This window comes from Mobula birostris, chromosome 2, assembly GCF_030028105.1.
Source record: "Mobula birostris isolate sMobBir1 chromosome 2, sMobBir1.hap1, whole genome shotgun sequence".
NCBI classification, from domain to species: Eukaryota; Metazoa; Chordata; class Chondrichthyes; order Myliobatiformes; family Myliobatidae; genus Mobula; species Mobula birostris.
In genome coordinates, this window is record NC_092371.1 from 187,366,292 (window position 1) to 187,389,660 (window position 23,369).

A 23,369-nucleotide genomic window follows, 5' to 3' on the forward strand; every position below is an offset into this window, starting at 1 on the left:
ACTTTCATGTTTCAACCTTAATCCATGACCTCTGGTTGTAGTCCCAGCTAACCTCAGTGGAAAAAGCCTGCTTGCATTTACCCTATCTATACCCCTCATAATTTTGTATACCTCCATCAAGTCTCCTCTCAGTCTTCTACATTCTAAGGAATAAAGTTCTAATCTATTCAATCTTTCCTTATAACTTGGGTCCTCCAGACCCAGCAACACCCTTGCGTTTTCTCTGTACTCTTTCAACCTTATTTATATCTTTCCTGTAGGTAAATGACCAAAACTACACATAATACTCCAAATTAGGCATCACCAATGTCTTGTACAACTTCAGAGTAATATCGCGTCTTTACCGTGCCGTGGTCTGTTCTTATCAAATTATGGTATTGCTTTGCACTGTTGTAACTATATGTTATAATTATGTGGTTTTTGTTAATTTTTAAGTTGGTTTGTCATGTGTTTTCGTGATATCATTCTGGAAAAATATTGTATCATTTCTTAATGCATGCATTACTAAATGGCAATAAAAGGGGACTGCATGTCCTCGTAATCTAATCTAATCTTCTGTACTCAGTACTTAGATTTATGAAGGCCAATATGACCAAAGCTTTCTTTATGACTGTATCTACCTGTGATGCCACTTTCAATGAATTATGGACTTGTATTCCCAGGTCCCTTTGTTCTTCCACACTCCTCAGTGTGCTACCATTCACTGTGTAAGACCTACCCTGGTTGGTCCTACCAAAGTGTAACACCTCGCACTTGTGTACATTAAATTTCATCTGCCATTTTTCAGTCCATTTTTCCAGCTGGTCCAGATCCCACTACAAGCCATGATAGCCTTCCTCACTGTCCACTACAGTCCCAATCTTGATGTCATCTGCAAATCTGCTGATCCAGTTAACCACATTATCTTCCAGATTATTGATTATAGATGACAAACAACAATGGACCCAGCACCAATCCCAGCAGCACTTCATTAGTCACAGGACTCCAGTCAGAGAGGCAACCATCTACTACCACTCACTGGCTTCTCCCACAAAGTTAAAGTCTAATCCAATTTATTATCTCATCTTGAATGCTGAGCGGCTCTATCTTCTTGACCAACCTCCCATACAGGACCTTGTCAAGTGACTTAAAAGTCGATGTAGACAACATCCACAGCCTTGCCTTCATCAACTTTCCTGGTAACTTCCTCAAAAAATTCTATACGATTTGTGTGGAAAATTATCCAAAGAAACTTTTTCAATTTTTCTATGTTATAACTGATTCTCATTCTACTTTCCCTTTTTCCTTTCTTTATGTGCACACAAAAGTGCCTTCCTTTATCATAGCACTGTGTTCAGCTTGCTCATCCACTCTGCAGTTTCTGGTCTCATTCATGCGTACTGGAAAACCTCAAAACTGTTGAACACCTACAATGGCCGAGGCTTCTTTTGACCTTGCCTCCAAGATCTTTGTAACCATTTCACTCATTTTTGATCAATCTAAATTGACCTAAAGATTGTGAATACCCTCTGGAACAACTATTTGGGTAATCTTCCCTCATAACGTGTGGCAGTATTCGAATCTTGGACTCTCGATGATCAGTTCTGAGCTGAAGTTTCTTGTTGTAAATGCTTCAGATGTGGTTACCATGAATCCCAGTTGTTTCCATCAGCTCCTACATGCTGCAGATACGGCATATCAGTTGCTCTGCCATGCAACTGTTTTGTTTAATTCTATTTTTGTAATCCTGACATCAGTGATGTTCTTTACACACTAAAGTTCATACTTCATTGATGCTGCACTCTGAAGACGGTGTGCTTTCAGCTAGTCCCACAGATCGACTTTTTTGTATTACCCATTTTCAGTTAACAGCTTGGGAGACTGAAAGCTACTTGTTTACCACTTAACAACACAAACAACAGGAATTCTGCAGATGCTGGAAATTCAAGCAACACACATCAAAGTTGCTGGTGAACGCAGCAGGCCAGGCAGCATCTCTAGGAAGAGGTACAGTTGACGTTTCAGGCCGAGACCCTTTGTCAGGAGTCCTGAAACGTCAACTGTACCTCTTCCTAGAGATGCTGCCTGGCCAGCTGCGTTCACCAGCAACTTTGATGTGTGTTGTTTACCACTTAATTGATGATGAAGTTCAATAAAAAATAAATTACAAAAAAAAAATAAAATTGCAAAATGAATAGAAGTTGGTTGTAAACAAATGTTTCAAAATGAAGACATTCCCTTACTCACCAAAGTACATACCATGAATGCTGCAAATAAAAAAAAAAGATGCAATTTGCCCAGGATAAAAATTGGGAAAGTATTTTTCTCTGAAAATGTATTTGGGAACATTACTGTCTTTATTGAGCATGCTTTTTCTTTGTGCCTGCAGATATCCGAGCAGCCAGGGACCAGATGTCCACAGTGAATATTCCTTTTCCTTCACTACCTTTGCAAGAAGCTCCACCTCGGACTGTGTTTAGTCAGGCGCCATCAGTCTGCTCTTCCACCTCATTCAATGGTAATGTAATGTCACCACAGCATCCTAGCAACTTCTATAGCGGCATGGTTGGCCAACAGCATCCATTTTATAACCGGGTAAGTAAACTACTCCATTATTTAACAGGACTAGATCTAGAGTGAACACAGACTTTTTAAAATTATCTTTCATGACACCAACATTCCATATTGCCATTCCGTCATTTTTAATTTGTAACCATATTATTATGTCTTGTTTTAAGTTTAGTTCATTGTGAAGCAAGGTTTGGGAAGCAGTCATATTGTTGACAATTTGCTGTCATGTCATATGTTTTGTGTTTTTTTTTTCCTTTATGACTTCATTTGATTTTCATAATTTTTTTTTGCCTGTTCCTTTTCCATAGCCATATTTTGCCCCTCATATTTGTTATCTGCCAAGGCAATGTTTTGGCAGTTTGCAGTATCCCATCTCACGTTCATCAACCAAATCCAGTTTCTCAAGGGAACAGAACAGTAATCTAGTAAGTATTGCAAAAGGGGAAGAATGAATATTGTATTGTTATATGGAACATATTTTGTAAATCATTTAAATTTATTATCAAACTTTATTACCCCAGTATGTGATAGAACTGTAAAATTGCTACTTCCTTAATATTTAGAAATAATAAAGTTATTGCTTAGATTCTTTATTAATTCCTGTCAAAGTAGTATCTCTGCAATACCAGCTTGCTTTGCTTCTTGGAAATTTCTCACTACCTCCTGAATTTTAAGTTTGCATGTAAACTTATTCTGATATTTTTTTTCTAAATCCAGATAGAATTTTGTATTTTTGTGTCTTCTCTTGGACACCCTGCTCTGATTCTACCTGCTCTGGATCTTTTCATTTCTAATTGCCAGTGAGATGTCAACTGGCTTTACTTCAGCACTTCCCTCTCCTCCTCGAACCTTATCCCCTCTGAACACAAGGCCCTCCACTCTCTCTGCACCAATCCTAACCTTGCCATCAAACCTGCAGACACGGGGGGTACTGTTGTAGTGTGGCAGACTGAGCTGTATCCTGCTGAGGCCAGGCAGGAACACTCGACACTTCCTCTTACCCCTTGAACATGACCCCACTCTGGGCTATCAGAAAATTGTCTCCGACACTATCACTAACCTTGTCAACTCTGGAGAACTCCCATCCACTGCCATTTAGACTCAGTTCCCCTACCTTGTACTATTTGTTTCTACCTCCTACCCAAGATATACAAATCTGACTGTCCAGATAGGCCCATTGTCTCTGCCTGTTCCTGCCCCACTGAACTTTTGTCCGCATTCCTCGACTCCATTCTTTCCCTCTTGGTTCAGTCTGTTCACATCTACATCTGTGATACTTAACATGCTCTCTGTCTCCTCAACAACTTCCAATTTCTTAGGCCTGACTGCCTCATTTTCTCCATAGATGTCCAGTCCCTATACACTTTTATCCCCTTTCAAGAAGGCTTTAAAACTCTTTCTCAACAAAAGACCCAACTAGTTCTGTTTCGCCACCACTATCACCTTCCATCTGGCAGAACTGGTCCTCACCCTCAGCAATTTCTCTTCAGCTGCTTCCATTTTCTCCAAACTCAAGGGGTAGCCAAGGGCAACATGTGGGCCCAAGCTGTGCCTGCCTTTTCATTGGCTATGTGGAAGAGTTCATGTTCTAAGCCTTCCCTGGTAATGCTCCCCATCTCTTCCTACACTACCTTGACGACTGCATTGGTGCTGCTTCACGCACTTGTGCTGAGCTTGTTAATTTTGCCTCCAAATTCTACCCTGCCTTTAAATTCAAGGTTCATTTCTGACACCTCACTCCCCTTTCTTGACCTCTGTCTCCATCTCTGGAGACAAACTGTCTTCTGATATCTTTCATAAACTTACTGATTTCTATGGCTATTTGACTATTCCTCTTGCCACCCTGTCTTCCGCAAAAATGCTATTCCCTCTTCTCAGTTCCTTCGTCTCTGCCGCATCTATTCCCAGAATTAGGTTTTCTTTTCCAGGATTTCAGAGATGTCCTCTTTCTTCAAAGAATAGGGTTGCCCATCCTCTGCCATTGATTTTTGCCCTCCCCCACCCCCCACATCTCCATAATTCCCAGACATCCGCGCTCATTCCACCTCTCCACCGCCTTAAAAGGGATCGTTCCTCTTGTCCTCACCTACCATTTCATGAGCCTCCACATCCAACACATCATTCTTCACCATCTTCAACAGGGTCCTACCATCAAATGCATCTTTACCTCTTTCCTCCCCTCCACCCCACTCTCTGCTTTCCGCAGGGATTGTTCCCTCCATGATTCCCTTGTTTATTTGTTCCTCCCCACTAATCTCCCCCCCGGCACAAATCCTTGCAGAGGACAGAAATATTGCACCTCCCCATTCCCCTCCTCTCAGACCTCTATTCGGGTCCCCAAACAGTCCTTCCAGTTGAGGTAACACTTCAACTGCAAATCTTTTGAGGTCATCTGTGTTGTCCAGTGCTCCTGATACAGCCTGCTCTACCTTGGTGAGTCCTGACATAAGTTGGGGGACTGCTTTCTCAAGCACCTTTAATCCATCTGCAAAAGATGGGATTTTCCAGTGACCAACCATTATAATTCCTATCCTCATTCCTGTCCTGACATGTTGCTCCACAACATCCTCTTTTGCCACGATAGGGCCACTCTCGGGGTGGAAGAACCACCTCTCATATTCTGTTCAGGTAGCCACCAACCTGATAGCATGAACAACTAATTTCTCCAACTTCCGGTAATTTATTTTCCCTCCCTCTTCTATTCCCCACTCTGGCCTCTTGCCTCCCCTCCTTGCCTGTCTGTCACTTCCTCCTTGTGTCCCTCCTCCTTTCCTTTCTCCCATGGTCCACTCCCCTCTCCTATCTGATTCCTTCTTTTCCAGCCCTTCACCTTTCCCACCCACCTGACTTCACCTATCACCTTCAAACTAGTCCTCCTTCCCCCTCCCTCTACCTTTTTATTCTGGCGTCTTCCTCCTTCCTTTCCAGCCCTGAAGAAGAGTCTCTGTTTGAAACAACATCAACTATTTATTCATTTCCATAGATGCTGCCTGACCTGCTGAGTTCCTCCAGCATTTTGTGTGTGTTGCTCTGGATTTCCAGCATCTGCAGAGTCTTGTGTTTTGTGCTGAAGTTATTCTCTCCTTTACACTTCAGCTAAAACTATTTACCTTTATCAAACAGTACAGTGTTTCTTTTTTTAAAAAACTTAAAAGTTTCTTGTTCAGACAATCTAAATTACATCTGTTTAAAAATCTGAAATGGATTGTCAATGATAGTGCTTAACTTTTGGTTTGTGATTTGCTGTATCCCTTTGCCTAACATTTCAGACACATCCAGGTCATGAAATAGGACCCCAGTTACTCTTTGTGAAATGAGGAGTACCAAATTTGAATAGAATATATGAATTGAATAATAAGAGTCAAGTGGCAAGGTGTAGCCACCAAAGATTAACTTCAGTGATCGGACCAGCAATGCATTGTGGGTCATTAAGATTCCAAAAGTCACAATGCATGGCCACTACAGTGTCATCTTGATCACTTCAAAATCTGTGTTGGCATTTTGCGTTTTCCTCCATTTGTGAATTAATTATTTCAGGTTAATTTGTACCCTTTTTTCCCCAATGTGTTGCACAAAAAACAATTGCAAGGGTGTGTGGAACAAAAATATTCAGTTTACTGGTCAGGGTGTAATGTACAAGGTGTACATAATTTGTTTTTGATTTGTGTGTTTACCGAAAATTATGATTTTCTTGTTGTCAGGAAGTGATCGAGGAGGCTGCTGATGAGGGGCTTCCTTCCCCCACAGACACCTCACTGGTAATGAGTAGTTATATGGTGTGGAGTTGTAGCATATTACTGCTTTTTCCACTATGATATACCAAACTAATTAGAAAAAGTCATTTTGAGCAATATTTTTCACTGTCTTTTGACTGTGTCGGTACGATATGTGTGGTTGCAGTGTTGGCCATATGTAGTTAAGTAGTTGATCAGTTTTAAGTTGCTTCAAGTTAACATCATTAAAATAGCTTTTTAATAAAAAATACAATTGTGTTCTAATAGTTATTGATTAATTATTACTTGGTTAGAATTTAATTTGTTTTTGTTCATTTGCAAGTATCAATTGCATAAGTATTAACTTTGTGGATTATAATACAGAAAATTGCAAAATAGCACATTAGCGACACCTGTGGCGAAAGAAACACTGTTAACATTTTAGAGGAATGATAAACTCAGAACTGGGGAAAGTTTGAAATAAAACAAGGGTTATGTTGCAGAGGAAGTAGGTGAGTAGCAGAGAGAACATGAGAAGATCTGTGCTCGGATGGAGGGCTGGGAGTAGTGAATGACCTTATCAAGAAATACAGAAACAGAAGCCACTGAAGACAAACAACTTTTCTTTTGGATTCAGAGATATTTAGTGTATTACAAATGTGCCAATAGGCAATCTAGCTGGATTGAAGATTTGGTGCACTACTAAAGCAAAGAACCTGGCCCTTCGGACCGTCTAGTTCGCAGCAACCTGTTTTTCTGCCCGGACCATAGCTTTCTATACCCCCCTTATCCATCTAGCTATCTAAACTTTAAAATATTGCAAATGAACCTGTATCCAACACCCCTGCTAGCAACTTGTTCCTCACTCAGTGTTCCTCACTTGTTCACCCTCAGTGAAGAAGTTCACCCTCAGGTCCCCTTAAATATTTCATCTTTCACTCTAAACCTATGGCCTCTTCTTCCTCTTCTAACCTCACGCAACCTTAAGGTAAAGAACCTGTATTTATTTACAATACCTACACTCATAATTTAGTATAACTCTACAAGATCTTGCCAACACTCTAGGGAATTAAGCCCCAAACTTATTCAACTTTCCCCTATAACTCAGGTCCAACAACATCCTTGTAAGTTTAACCTGACTTGAAACTATTGCTGTTACACCACTGTTTCTCTCAATAGCTCTCTGCTCTCTGCTCCACCAAGGAAGGACAATGTTGCTTCCTAGTGACTTATTTAGCTTCATTGTAATAGAGTTGTGTGCCACAGGAATTGTCCTTCAGCTGTCCGCATTTTACTGACCTTTCTGCCCATCTATACTAATCCCATTTGCTCACATTTGGATTGTATCCTTCTATGCCTTGCCTAGTTAAGTGTCTGTTTAAATGCCTTTAAATGTGATTTTCATATCTGATTCGATCACCACCTCTGAAACTGTATTCCAGCTATCAACAGGTCTCTGTGTAGATAGATAAATTACCCCTCAGATCTTCAAATTCATTTTCAAAGTAAATTTATTATCAAAGTACACGTAAGGTTGTTATAACCAAGGGTGGTAATGGGAACAAGCTCCCATTACTTATTAAATGCTCCCGATAGCATGCACCTCTTATAGCCTATGACAACCAAATCCGGCTCCTGGCCTTCATGTGTGGTTTAGCTACTAAGCCGGCAGAGCCATTTTTACTGACACGAGAAGGGGCAAAGGCAGGTTACTGGCACCTCAAAAACCAGTTGCTTTGGGTAGATGAGGCCCGTCAGCCGTGGTTGGCAGCTCACCTAGGAGAAGGAAATCTTTGATCTCAAACCTCTACTACCTTGTGGCTACACCCACTCGGATGGGGGCGGGGGACTTCAGAAGTAACCCTGAGGGAAAAGTCTGGAGCTGGAGTCCCTAAGTACAATATTGACTGGCAACTCCTGCGGCACTGCTGGTACAAAACTATATTGGTCTCTGCTGTTCCTTTGGGTTCATTGGATGTGTGGAGAGGGGGAGCTTGCTAGAAGGGCAGCAGCTTGTTCTCAATATCGTACTGCCCAGGTTTGCATATCTAGGCAGTTAGGACATAATATCCATGGTAAACTCTGATAATATCGTGCATATTATTCTGTACTTTATTAAAATTATATTTACTACTATTATTATTGCTAAGTGTGTTTTTAAATGTTGCTGCTGTAAGGAAATAATTTCTCACTCGGGATCAATAAAGTACTTATTTTATGATGTATATAGAAATGAGACATTTCTTCAGACCAGGGTGTCAAGCAAAGTAGTACACTTAACACACATTATACACAATAACTTATGAAGATGAGGATAAAATCTACAGATGAATCACACATAAATAAGGAATGCATTAATATTAAATATTGTAAAGTACGGAACAAATTAACCCCAGTAGCATTTGAATACAATGCAGCCACAAACTGGACTGCACTGACAGTCATTGATTCAACCTGCTGTTATCTTGCATTGATTTTATCTTTTCTCCTCTGGTCCAGTCTCTTCCTACCCTACATGCATGACACTTGGGATGTCCGCAACCACTTCGACTGTTTCAAATCCACTGTTCCCAGCAGACCCATCTTTACTATGGATGTTCAATTCTTGTACACCTCTGTTCTCTTTGTTACTCTCTGGTTTACTTTTCTGTTCCCATCAACCATTCCCATTCATGTGGCTCTTTTCCCTTACAACTTTAAGCAATGCAATATTTATCATTTATCTTTTTCCTTCCCACCATCCAGGAACTCAAGCAGTCCTTCCAGGTGAAACAGCAGTTCACATACTTCCACTCTGGTGTTAGGTGTTCTGTGTTTACATTGGGTGACCACTTTGCATTCATTCCACAGGAACTACTCTGAGCTTCCTATTGCTTGCCACTAATTCTTCAAATTCTCACTCTGACCTATAGGTCTGTGGCCACTTGTACTGTAGGTATAAGTTCCTTCCCAGTTTTGACAAAGAGACTTCAACTTGAAGCATTAACTTTCTTTCTCTTCCCACAGATGTAGTTTGATCTATTACCAGCATTTTCTGTTTTTATTTCAGATCATTGAAATGTTACCTTGTCCCCACTAAAACCACTCAGCCTTTTGCTCCGTGTATGTCTGATCTCTTGCATTAAATGATTTTATCACTTATAGCTGCTGACTGAGGAGACCCATGCAGCCTTAAATCTTTTTTGGTTTCTTAATTTTACCCATAAGGTTCCTACTGTCTGGTTATCACTCATCACATTTGTAAAGTTATTGCAGATTATCTTTCTTTATTATGGATCCTGTAATCTGCTATATTCAGTTTTGACTATTAAACTTGTAATGCAGTGTTTGGTAATTTTTTATCCACTGATTTTCTTTTCAAAATAAACTCGGTGTCACAGTTGCTTGCTTTTATGGGGTTTTTAATAATTTGTGCACATTCGCTTAATCAATATTTTTGAATATTCATATATTATGAATTTGGAGTGTGGTAATGGTGTGTTCAAAATATTTATTAAGATACATTTTATGGACATTGAAAGGAAAAATATTGAACTACAGTAGTTACAAGAGCTGGGAAGTAATGTATTATTGTAACATCGGATTGTGATTTGCATGTATTACCAATGCTTGAATAAGGAAAATAAAGCACTGTAATGGATAATTTGATGTTATTCAAAAACAAATCATTACATCTGTAGCTAATGTATGCCCAGCAATGCAAGAAAATATGTGAATATTGGGGTAATAACAGGATAACATTATGGTTAATCAGCAATCACAATACAGTTTCACACTGTAAGACCAAGCAGGTGACAAAAGTACCAAGAGGTCAACATTACTCGTGTAGTGCTCTAGTACAAGTTCCTGACTTTAAGAAAGTTTGAGTGTGAAAATTCCATAATGGATATTAAAATTGTCTGTTTAAATATATTGCCATTATTTATATAGCTTGCAAGTCATAGTTAAAGCTTTAATTTTCCCAAAAATCCTTTGACATTGGCAGAAATTTTTGCATCTTCCTTCCTTTTGCTGATTTCATCTTCCTCCTCTTAACAAATGATTTAGCACGTTATTTTGTCTACATGATGGAATATTCCACTTGCTGACTGGAATACAACCTTATAATAAAAACATAGATATTTTTCTTCTGTTCCTCCAATGTAATTCTGTTTGTCAGCAACAGAATTGGGAAGTTTGTGAAGGCTCCCTTATTACTTTGACTTATATTATCAATGGTCTGTGTGTGTATACAACTTGCATGCATATCCCCAAGCCATGTTTATCTAAAACATAGAACAGCACAGGAAGAAGTATGTTGTGCTAAAATAATTAAACTAATAATGTGTGATTAGACAAAACCCTTCTGCTTGTATATGGTCCATATCTCTTCATTCTGTACATATTTATTTGTAAGTATAGAGCTTCTTAATTATTATTTTCTGTCTGTGTTCAAATAGGTTTCCAAAGACATGAATTCTTTTGTACTCTGTCAAATCAGGATTTTGTGATTTTAAAAATGGCCTTCTGTAAATTTTGTAGGAATGTTATTTCAAATGTAGTATATCATCTTAAGTAAGGATGATAGAGATCTTAATGTCTGTAAATATAGTAATTAAATATTTTGTGTGTCAGCAGTTGTATACTGTTATTGTTGCACAGGTTCTGCTTGGATTAATTTCCACATGTGTAAATGTGGAAGTGCTTGTGAATGTACTTTGTTCATTGAACTACTCCATCTTTCAAACATGAACTTAATGTACAACCACTTTAGTAAATCTGTAATTTCTCAGGCATTTTTGCTTTTAATCTACATTTGGCATTATTCTTTTACTGTACATTAGTAAAGCTAAGTGCTAAGAGGGCTGACTCTTAACAATGCCATAGTATTTTGATATCTTTCAGAAATGGACATTTCTTAGCTCCTTTTTGTTTAGTGATTTAAAGAAATAATTTTGAAGTGCTTTTCATATACTCAAAGCACCTTTTATTGTAGAATGGCAGGCAGTATGTCACTAGGTGTTACAGAATGAAATGATAATAAATTGCAAACTTCCACGTTGAATGAATTAGCAAGCCAATGCTGAATGAAAACCATTTGGATTATCTTGTAGTCAATTTCTTCTTCTCTTTTTGTAGTTTTTGACAGATTTTACCTCTATTTCTTCTTTTCTCCTATGCAGCTTAAATTAGAACAGGTACAAAAACATCCCTGTGTACTCCTGGAGTGAATGATTCATGAAGCAGCTACCTTTGTTGCTGAATTATTAACAATTTGTGTTATGCTGCCTTACTAACTATAAGACTGCTTGCAGATCAGATTAACAAGCCTTTTGCATGTTATGTGATTTTTTTTTCTTTTAGTTAGTGCTTCAACCTGTTAGTAATTCACAATTGTAATTTAAAACAAATGAATTGAAAATATTAACTATAAACCACAAATCTTCACAATATAGAAGTGATCTATTTCATACTGTAGTATACATTTCAACAAGGGACACAAAAATTTCAAGCCATAAGTGCTCTATTATGTGCAAGTTGTCCACATTATTGGTCATTATTGACCTTTGATATTGCTTATAATGCTATTTCTGATAATTAAAATATATTCAGTCTAGTGGATATGGGTTGTCTCTCCCAATTCAAACCAAATTGCTAATTGGAGCTGTTCAAAGATGGCAGTTGATTGATTTTTTATTTGGAAGAATTTGGGGGATTAGAAAGACTTGACTGGATGCTTTTATTTCATGTTGTGGTAGCACAAGCAATATAGATTTTGGAGAGTAAGCCACTCATTTCTCGGCTTTATACATGCATGGCTGGAGAAAATGGATTTGGCAAGGGATGTTGGTGTGTGTATTTGTCAAGAAAAAATAGCTTACTGTTATATATTATGCATATGCTTGGGCATGAGATTGGCCAGTTTTTTTTTGCTTGGAGTTTGATGACCACAAAGACCAGCATTTTTTTGTGTGTGCGTGTGCATTTGCAAAACAGGCATTTTCTAAATGTCTAGCTATGATGATTGTTAGAGCTGTGTAGTGTTCTTTCAAGTATTGCTGGACATCTGAATCGATGAAACAGGTAAGTGTAGCAGTTTTTAAAAAAAGACATAGAGCACAAAATTAAGTGATGAAATTATGCTAGTATTGTGTATTTCTGTTGTGTTCAATTAGTTTGTACCCTTTTGCCACTTCAGTGAAAAGTATTATCTATAACAATGTTGCCATTCTTTGAACACAGTTAAAGCATGAAATTATGGAAAATAGCTTTCACATTTATCAAGATGTAGTTAGTATATTTTCGCTTATCAAGACAAGTGGAAAGCAGCACTGAGAAACTGATACTTTTTGATTTTTAAGCAATTAATGCCAGCTTTGAGAATCTGAGATAATTTGGACATTAATCCAAAAGCAAAATATCACAGATGTTAGAAATCAGAAAATGAAGTATAACATTAAAAATACTGAGGACATTATAATTCTCTGTATATTTCACAAAAGAGTAACAGTACAAACTTTCTCAATACCTGACTAATTTTGTTCCTTGCAAATCTAAAATATGAACAGTTTGCTGATGTTAACTACTTGGTGATGAGAGCTTTCTCAGCACTGTTAAAACTGAAAGAACACTAGAAGTGTTCGAAAGGAAATTTTCAGTGTGCTCTGCTGATGGATTTTTAGTACCAATTAGAGGATTAGAGAGTAGTGGTAAAACACCTATTTTAATACACTTAATTTATTGTCCTTCAGGCATTCACGCATTAATTTGATCTAATGAAAACTATGTTGTTTTAATGCATTTTATTCATTATAATTTTAGGTGAAATGCGTATTCTTATCTAAAGGTTTCTAAAACCTTTTCGTTAAGAAATTTCAAGTGATTAAAATTCTTTTCATTATACATACTTATTGAGCTGTTTAGAAATTTGACAGTTTACAGAGTTCACCCTTTAAACATGTTTCACTATCTGAGCCATTCTAAGGACTCGCCTCCTGATTTGGTTTTCATTTCCTCCCGTATGCAAATCTGTACTTAGCATTGGGGGGAAACTTGAAACTTCAACCTGGAAATGCACAGTTGATGACTAAAGCAATGCTGTATTTTTTTCAGGTAAGAAGAGATTGTTTAAAATTGCTATATAATTAAATTGCACATTTTGATGTTTTCTTGTCTAATAGGTGGCAAATTCTATTGTAGCAGCTTGTTCTACCGCTCCACTCAGTTCAATGAATGTGGATGCTATTTGTGAAAAACTTCGACAACTGGAAGGAATTGACCAAGCCATGCTCCTTCAGTACATTTGCACTATCAAAAAGGTAGGAATTGTATAATGTTCAATTACCTTGAAGTTAGCTTCAGCTTCTCATAGGGCCGAGTCTCCTTCTCATGTCTTTATCAGAGATAAGTGTTTAAACCTCATTGCAGATTGTCCCATTTAGTGGTATTTGTGCTTGTAATTGAGGAGTCTATTATACAAACTTTCTCACAGTATTGCATTCACTTGTATGAGCATTTGGATTTTTCCATGACACTCATCATTCATTGCTTAACTGATTTCATTGAAAAGTTAGAGACCTGGTAAGGTATAGGTCTTTCAGATCTAAAGAACTCTAAAGATTTTCCATAGATTCAAATGAAGAATGCTAACAAAAGTAACTTGATCTTTGTTTCATATAAGAAAGCAGAAAACTTTTCAGCTAGTGACCGAAATAATATTTTGTGCTTGATTTCATTTTGTGAGTGCTTTTTAATACTGCTTATTTTACATATTTAGCATTTTAATAGTGCTAGAATGCTGAATGCTTGAACTAATGCATTCCTTTCTAGAAATCTCCTCACAACTTAAGATCTAATGTAATCTTTTACTTAATATTCTGTTCTCTAATGGTATATTCTTCTATCAATACTTTGCATATATTTGATGGTATATCAACATAAAATTGTCTGTTTTATTGTGAATTGTGCCATGAGAATTAGTTAAAATTATTAATTAATTAAAGTTGCGTTTACGTCCTTTTAATCATTTTATATTTGCAATTGTGTAGAATCATTTTATAAGTTATGCAGAAGGATGGGGGTGTGGAAATATTATTGTGCTGCTTAACCTGCACATTTTGAATGCGAGGCTCATCAGTCAGCCATGTAATCTCAGGATAGAAGAGTACAAAAGACAGGACCTATCCCAAACGATATTTCTATATTTTGATGCTCTCATAGTCTGGTCAGTTGATCCAATGTATAACATTTACTTTTTTGCAAGGGCACATTGTCCATGACTCATTTTAAATGAAAAATCAGTTTTTGCTGATGTAAACCTTATTTTTAATTCCATTGTTCTTTCTTTGTTCAGGCAAACATTAATGGAAGAGTATTAGTTCAGTGCAATCTGGATGAATTGAAGAAAGAATTAAGCATGAATTTTGGTGATTGGCAGCTTTTTAGAAATATGGTATGATAACTTTAATCCAATGATGTCAACTCTTCAAAACTCCTTACACCATTACTTTGAAATCTCACATAGAAAGTTTTCATTTGATTTAATAGGTTTAAAAGCTTGATAATGGAAAAAGCCTGTTCTTAATTCCTAATCAATTCTCCCTCATTTCACCCTATCTAGGTTTCAGTCAATCAGAGCTCTGTTGCTCATTTCCTCACTTGTATTAATCTATCAGATACACAATAGATTCTGCAGATGTTGGAAACCCAGAGTAACACACACAAAATGCTAGAGGAACTCAGCACATCAGGTCAGATGCTGCTTAACCTGCAGGGTTCCTCTGGCATTTTGTGCATGCTAATCTATCGCACTATCAGCAAAGCCACTATCTTACAGCTCTTATTTTCGGTTATCACCTCTATATTGATTCCTGTAACTTTCTAAGATGCAGCATTCCTGCAGTTCTGGACTTTTGCTAGTCTCCAATTTTAATTATACCACTATTGGCAGCAGGGGCTTCAACTGTGAAAGGCCAGAGCTCTGAAATGCTGTCACTTAATCAATCAATATCTCTCGCTCTCGCTCTCTCTCTCTCCATTTACTTTTCACCTGAAAATCCTTGTATTTGTCCACGTTCTGTAGTATTATCTCCTAAGTAATGTGATAGCAATTTTTTTTTGACATTACTGTGAATTGCCTAGGATGACTTAACATTTAAAAGTGCTCTATAAATTCACAGCACTGCACTGGCCTTCTGTTGAGTGTGTTTTTAAAAAATTGTGTTCACATCTGGTATCAACTGATTTTGAAGTATTGCTCAAGTGGTGTTGATGGTGAAGAGGGTAATCTTTTCTCAATGGGATTTAATCCTAAAAAGATATAAAAGTGTTGTACATTGCAAGGACCTATAAGGTTAGGATATACACAATGAATCTTAAAACTTACTGAGAACAGAGAGAGCTTGAAGGCAGCAGCACACATAGATAAGATGGTCAAGAAAGCACACTGATACTTGCTTTCGTAAACTGAGATAGAATATAAAGTGAAAAGTAAAAATAAATTTATTATCGAAGTACATGTATATAGGTACTGTGTATGTCACCATATGCTGCCCTGAGATTCATTTTCTTGTGGATATTCACAGTAAGTACTAAGAAAACAATATTGAGTCAATGGAAAAACAGCACACAAACAGCGACAGAGACAAACAACCAATATGCAAAAGACAACAAAGTGTGCAAATAAAGAAAAACAATAATAATAAATATTGAAAGTGAGTTGTATAGTCCTTGAAAGTGAGTCCATCGGTTGTGAAATGAGTTCAGTGCTGGGTTGAGTGAAGATATCCGCTCTGATTCAGGAGCCTGATGGTTGAGAGGTAATACCTCTTGCTGAACCTGGGCCCTAAGGCTCCAGTACCACCTCCCTGATCACAGCAGCGAGAAGAGAGCACGGCCTAGATGGTGGAGCTCCTTCATGCTTGTGGCAGCACTCCTTTATAGATGTGCTCAAAGGTGAGGAGGGCTTAACCCGTGATGGACTGGGCTGTACCCACTACCTTTTGTAGGCTTTTCAAAGTTTGTCAGAGCTTTAGCTGATATGCTCAATCTTCATAAGCTTCTAAGAACGTAGAGCACTGTCATGCCTTCTTTGTAATGGCACTTGCGTGCTGGACCCAGGACAGATCGTCTGAAATGATAATGTTGAGGAGTTTAAAGTTACTGAGTTTCTCCACCTCTGATGCCCTGACTCACTCATGGACCTTTAGTTTCCTCCTCCTGTAGTCAAAAAATCAGCTCTTTCGTGTTGCTGATGTTGAGTAAGATGTTGTGGCAACATTCAGCCATATTTTCAATCTCCCTCTCACCACCTTTTGATTCAGTCAACAACTGGTGTCATCAAACTTAAATATGGCATTGGAACTGTAATTGGCCTCATAGTCCTAAGTATAAAGTAAGTAGAAAAGCGGGCTAAGTATACAACCTAAGTATACACACGTGGTACACGTGTGCTGTTGGTGATTGTGGAGGAGATGTTGCCAATCTGAACTGACTGGAAATCATGGTTTCAGTTGCACAAGGAGGTACTGAGGCCCAGTAATAGAATATATTGTATTCCAGTAAATAAATAATTAATTGGCCTCCATTTGTTTAATCTTTTCCAAGGTGTTTGAGATGCGACATTTGGATACACAGGTACTTCAGGAGGAAATGAGAGCTGCTGGTGAAAATGCTCCAGCGCAACCTGATCGCTCCAATCTTCATGCAACCAACAATGATTTTGCAGGAAACACTGAAGTTCCTGGCCATTCCCCACAGGAAACCTTCAGCTTAAGTTTCAGCTTTGAGGAATTGAGAGCTGTTGATATTGAGGAACCAGTAAGACACTCCAATTCTGGTTGGCAGGTTAGTAACAGATCAACTGTCCCTGAACTCTCCTTTTCTGATAGGAAGTAAGAATGGAAGCAGGCCAAGGCTACTTGGCGCTTTATGCCTACATCACAAATATGTGGGCAAGAGCAAATTAGCCATGGGCGAGAGCAAATATTGTGCCTTTATTTGAGAATGGTGGCAAAGAAAAACCGGGGAACTAGATGCCAGTAGGTCTAACATCTGTGGTAAGTAGAGGGATAAGATATATGTACACCTGGAAAAACTAGTTTATTGGGGTAGTAAGCATGTCTTTGTTCATGGAAGATCGTGTCTTACAAATATGATTGATTTTCTGGTCACATATTTAAAAAAAACTGCAGGCAGGGCTGTTGACAGTTTATATGGACTTCAGTAAGGTCTTTGATAAAGTTCCATGTGTTAGGCTGTTTGGAAGGTTAGTTCACATAGAATCCAGGGAAAGCTGGCTAATAGACTAATTGAATACACAAATAGCTTGTTTGTATAGAGCAAAAGGTGACGGTGACAGGTTGTTTCTCAGACTGGAAGCCAGTGACTAGTGGTGTGCCTCAGAGTTCAGTGCTGGGCCCATTGTTTTTCATCTACATCAACAATTTGGATAAGAATGTACAAGGCACACTAAAATAAGTGGTATAGTGGACAATGAAACTGATTTTAAGGCCATTGGGAGATCATAATTGGCTGAGTAAGTGGGCCAAGGAATGGCGAATAACGTTTAATTTGGACAAGTGTGTGGTGCTGCATTTTGGAAAGTGAAATCTGGTTAGAACTTTCACAGTAAATGGCAGGGCCTTGGGGAATGTTGTAGAGCAGGCACCTTGGAGTACATGGTTTCACTGAACGTGGGGTTGCAGGTAGACAGGATGGTGAAGAAGGCTTTTAGCATACTGGCTTTCAAAATCTGAGCCTTGTGTATGAAAGTTGGGAGGTCATAGTATCTTTGTACAGGAGACTGGTGAGGCTGCACTTGGAATAGTATGTTCAGTTCTGGTCACTCTGCTATACGAAAGATGTTAAATTGTAAAGAGTCATGTTCTTATTTCCTGGCAACATTGTCGTAAATCTTTACTGTGCAGAGTTAAAGGGGAGGCTAGGACTTTATTCCTTGGAGAATAGAAGTTGCCAGAGGAACAAAAAAGACATTTGGACAGGTACATGGATTATAAAGGTTTGGAAGGTTATGGGCTTAAGACTGGCAAATCGGACTCGCTTATATGGGCAGCTTAGTCGGTGTGGACCAGTTGGGTTGCAAGGTCTGATTCCGTGCTGTATAATTCTCTGACCACTATTAGTTAAGTTATAGTTGGTTGTTTGTCTTTTGACCAAATAATTAACTATAATCAGTCCCTTTTGCCTGAACCTCTCATTCTTGTGAATTCAAGAGAGTACAGGGCCAGTCTGCTTTATGCATTTTCATAAGGCAATCATTCCATTCCAAAAATTAATCTGACGAACCCTTGTGGCACTCCCTTATCACAAACATGTCCTTCCTTGGGTACAGAAACAATAGACAAAATACCAACTGTGCTTTCACCGAAATTAAGTTTGCAATTGATGCCTACATATAGCTTCTCTTCCAATTGTATGCTGCACCTCCTTCTCACTTTGCAGTGATTCACATACTAGGACCCTTGTCACTCTTAATGTCAACAGTGTTCAATCTCTTGTTATTTCAGAAGTACTCTGCCTTCTATTTTCTACCAAAGTACATGACCTCATATTTTCCACATTATACCCTTTCCCATTCACTGATCCTATCCATATCCTCCTGAAGCCTCTCTACATCCTCTTCACAATCCATTACTGGCATCGAGCCATGCATACTTGGATATACACCGAAGACACAAACTAAGTTGCAAAACAAAACTATAGTGGGTGGAGTTTTATGTATCGAAGTCTGATGGAACTTACATTGGTTTAATAAGATCACTCAAACTGTTTCCTCCTTGGCAAAACCTGGGAGGAGTGAATAGATTTGAGTGTCCAGGTACAGATCTTTCTAAAAGCTGGAACACAAATATAAACAAGCAAGCAAGTGAACTTTATTTACCCTAATACAAAAACATACCGTACTCTACATTCTGTAATATGTTTTAATAGTTAAGCATGGTGATAAATGCCCATTTTAAGATGTTTATTTCTGTAAAGTTTGAAAGAAGCTACATTGAAAGGAGTAGCTTAATGCTATTATGCTAATTGGGTGGAAATTTGGATAGCAAATAAATAATGGGCCAGGTGTTGAAGCTGTGGGTCTGCAGACTACAGCTGCATTTAGTGGTCACCACATTCCCTTACTTGCTGGCTTTGAATGTGGAGACCTATCTTGCTGACCCAAAACACTCTATTCTCTGGTAGCCGAGCTTCCTGAAGCATCCCTAACAACTAAGGAACTTTGAAGCCCCATGCCTAGTTGCCAACTGTCCAGACTCTCATGGCTGAATGCAGACATGCACAAACTGTGAGATATGTGTATGAGACAAACCTACAATTGTTGGGTCTAATTCCTGATTGAAGGAGATTGTTTATAGCTGAGTAGAAATTGGTAGGCTGTTCAGGAGCGCAACACGTTGGATAAACCTCACTTTCTTATGTCTGGAAATGAGTATTACTGTCTTAAATTAGAAGATAAGCTATTCAGGTCTGAGATGAGGAGTAGTTTCTTCACTCAAAAAATAGTAAATATTCAGAATTCTCAACCCAAGAAAATTGTGGAGGGCAAATTGTTGGGAAAACTCGTAGTAATGATGAATATATTCCTAAACATTAAGGGATTTTAAACATACAGTAATAGTGCAGGGAATTGGAACTGGGGTGAATGCACACATTAAAAAGTCAACTATGGATGCCTCTAAATGCACACTTTAGTTGCATTTTGTGTGGTGTTCTCTGCATCTGAAATTATCTGTTTGCAGTTGACAGGATAAATTTCTACTTATCATTTTCTGGTACAGTGAATTCAGGTTAGTTGGGACACTTCAGGACCAATTTTGGCCCAGTTAAGCATTTGCCCCAATTAGCTGAAGATTCATGGAAATAGTTAAAAAGGTATATTTTTAAAAAAAAGACGAACTAATTTTAACTGAGTAAGAAATTATGTACTTAGATGAAATACAGAACAAATTGGAATACTATCAATACTGCTATAGTGTTATAAAGCTGTGTGTTAGTTCCTAATAGTTATTGGCAGAGAAATTCATCCAGTGTACGTGTTCTTTTGATTGACTGTAAACAAACAAAATCAGCGCGGACACATAGTGTAGATAATGGACTGCCTTCATACAATACTTTCACAATGGCATCCTCCAAATCTTCTTTTTCATTGTAATTTAATTCTTTGTGGTTCCCAGTTTGTTGAAGTAGTACAATTGTTTCATTTTCACTCTGGCCGTTTCTGGCATCTCTAAGCCTGACTTCTTGAAACTGCAGTGAGCAAAACGGTTCCAAATTATTTTGCTGTTTATTTCTCGTCAGCTATTGGTGACAAAATCATTGATTTTTAATATCATGCAGTTGAAACTATTTAAAAGCTCTTAAGTATAGTGTAGTGTCTAATGCCTGGGGATCAATAAAGTATATCTATCTATCTATCTATAATGGACACGCAAGTATACGCGTCTGACTCTAGATATAAACTGTTCAACAACAATCTCCTGCTCCGATTAAGGGGCAGAGTGTCCCAAAGAAGCAAACTGATTCTGGCTATGTTCTCAATTATGTTCTTTAAGAGTTTCCCTAAATAAGCAGCTGCCCTGATTAACTGATGGCCCAATTAATGGGAATTCACTGTATATGATTAAAAGTTAAAAATGTATTTTAAATTGATATGATTATTACTATATATATAAACAAATATTGATAATGAGTCTTTTTCTCCTAACTACAGCCTCAAAGGACGCCAAGTGTTTCAAGTATCAACTCTCTGGAATCTAATGGCCTCTCCAGGCTCACAGATAAGCAGCAGGCTGAGTACAGAGATGCCTACAAAGAATATATTGCACAGATGGCACAGCTAGATGGTCCATCCTGCTCCACAGCTGCCATTACTGAAGAATCTCATCTCTCTACTTCGCATAGTGCTGGTCAGTTTTTTATGGGGCAAAGCATAACAACCTTTCAGTCTAGTTCAGAACAAGATGGTGAACAGAAAGAAAACAATGACAAAAAATCCTTTACAGGAAAAAGAGAAACAGTTTTACGTGCAGGTAAGTCTTCTACAGGTGATCATTGTGATTATCCGTCTTCCACTGTTTCTACAGCTGATCCATCTCTGTTGGATCCCATTACTGAAGAAGATGAAAGGCCAGATGCCTCAACAGCTAAGCTGCTGTCTAGAAAGGAATCTTCAGACAAAGTGATGATCTTCCAAGGAACCAATTTAACAATTAAGGGCTTGCAGTATCGGAAACTACCCAGTGAAGAGGGTGAATCAGGCCAAGAAGCAGATTACACGCCGCTTCTTAAAGATGGAACAACAAAGGTGAAGAATGAAAAACAAACTAATTCTACTGATCATGCAAATGCTGCTATTAAATCCCTGATCAAGTCAAAGGAATATCTGTCTGATGCTATGCTTGACAAAAAGGATTCATCAGACTCTGGGGTTAGATCCAGTGAGAGTTCACCAAACCACTCACTCCATGATGAAACAGAAGACAGCCAGTTGGAGAAAACAAATTTGATTGAATTGGAGGATGATCCATCCAAAGATAAGCGAGGTATTCCAAACAGTCTAAGTGGCCTACAAGATCCAAGTGTTGCTCGTATGTCTATCTGTTCTGAGGATAAGAAAAGCCCCAGTGGTTCAACCTCTGAATGCAGTCTGTTAGCCAGCAGTCCCGAGGAAAACTGGCCTGTATCTCACAAAGCATATAATGTAACCAACCTGAACAGAACAGCAAGCACAGAGACCCTGAATAACAACAGTAATGCTTCTAGGTTGCAGAATGCAGATGAAAATGAGACAAAAGAATATTTGGAAACAGCCAGTGACCCTGAGCACTTGGGAAAAAATGCATCTCAAGTTGTCCATCCTACACCAGGCTCTGCAATGAATAAAGCACCAGTCCAGAATGATATGTATTCAGCTTCATTCAAGAATGACAACCTGCGAGGGCTAGGTATGAAGCGGTGCCTTGCTTCCAAAGTTCCTTCAAATTTTATTAAGCACACAAAGAGTAGCACCTCAACTGAGCTACATGTAGTTGGTCCCAGTGATTCCTACGGAGAAGAACGGGAGAGCATCCTGTAAAAGAAACGGTGATCTGTCAAAACCCCAAGTTCTATAAATGGAAATCATTTGTTGCATTGTCAAGTATTCCATGTTTGGCTTTTATTTTTCATAATGCACTTTTCTTAGTTTGTTTTAGAGCATACCTCAATTCAAGTACTAGATTAATTCTAACAAGGAAGTATTATGTGTAGTGGTAATATATTGAATAATACTGTTTATTGTTTTGTGTGTGTATAAATATTGTTGTGATTCAGAGTTAAACTATTCTTGTGAATGTAAAGCTGGTATGTCTCAATGTCATTTCAAAGTGTACAATGCGATCAGTATTTATTGCCATGTGTATTCTTCAAATATAAGTGGAAATTTACTGCTGTAACTTGTGCTTGTGTTGCTTGTATGAATCCTCTTGATTTTAGATGTGCGTATGTCACCGTTGAGCAGTATCTGGTTTGTGTCTTTTGACAGTGGAGGCTTTTGTATTTTCAATAAAGATGGTAATATTAATATTTAATGGTTTAGTGTCAAAGTTCCCTATTGAATTGCTATTGTGTGATCTTATAAAAGTGTTTGTCTTTTGTGTACATGTTGAAATAAACAGTTGTGGTGGTAATATTTTGTCTAGTTTATTTTGGCTGTCCAATAAATGAACTATGAATTTACCAATACATTCTGACACCTGTCAACAGAGTGAGTGATAGACAGATCAACATAGAGAACCGGTAGTGACTATCAACCACCAATTTACACTATTTTGGTTTTATTCTCTTATCCTCATTAACATACACCTCCCATCCCCTGATTCTGCCACTCACCAGCACCCTAGTGGCAATTTACAGCAAGCAATTAACCTAGCAAACTGTACACCTTTGCATGTGGGAAGAAAGCAAAGTACCCAGAAGAAATCCACACAGTGCTCCACACTACAGCCTCTTCTCTCTTGTTACTATACTTCATTGCCCTGGTGAGACACATTTGACTATAATACAACTGAGGCAATTGTCCGGCCAGTTCAGGTAACAGTTGATTCAGCTCTAGAGTCAGTTTAT

General features: G+C 38.2%; 1 protein-coding gene across 3 annotated transcripts in view; it reads left to right on the forward strand.

Moving 5' to 3' along the window:
* Nucleotides 1–22,933, forward strand: part of kidins220b (kinase D-interacting substrate 220b) — a 95,033-nt gene extending 72,100 nt beyond the window's left edge. For 2 of the 3 annotated variants that reach the window (XM_072251191.1, XM_072251193.1), the window contains 6 exons: nucleotides 2,369–2,574; nucleotides 2,859–2,975; nucleotides 13,424–13,561; nucleotides 14,596–14,694; nucleotides 16,848–17,087; nucleotides 20,977–22,933. In XM_072251191.1, coding sequence (XP_072107292.1) covers nucleotides 2,369–2,574; nucleotides 2,859–2,975; nucleotides 13,424–13,561; nucleotides 14,596–14,694; nucleotides 16,848–17,087; nucleotides 20,977–22,341 — 2,165 coding nt within the window. In that variant the 3' untranslated portion in view covers nucleotides 22,342–22,933. The remainder of the gene's footprint in view (nucleotides 1–2,368; nucleotides 2,575–2,858; nucleotides 2,976–13,423; nucleotides 13,562–14,595; nucleotides 14,695–16,847; nucleotides 17,088–20,976) is intronic. The other variant, XM_072251192.1, reaches the window with a different exon arrangement.
* Nucleotides 22,934–23,369: the final 436 nt, after the last annotated feature.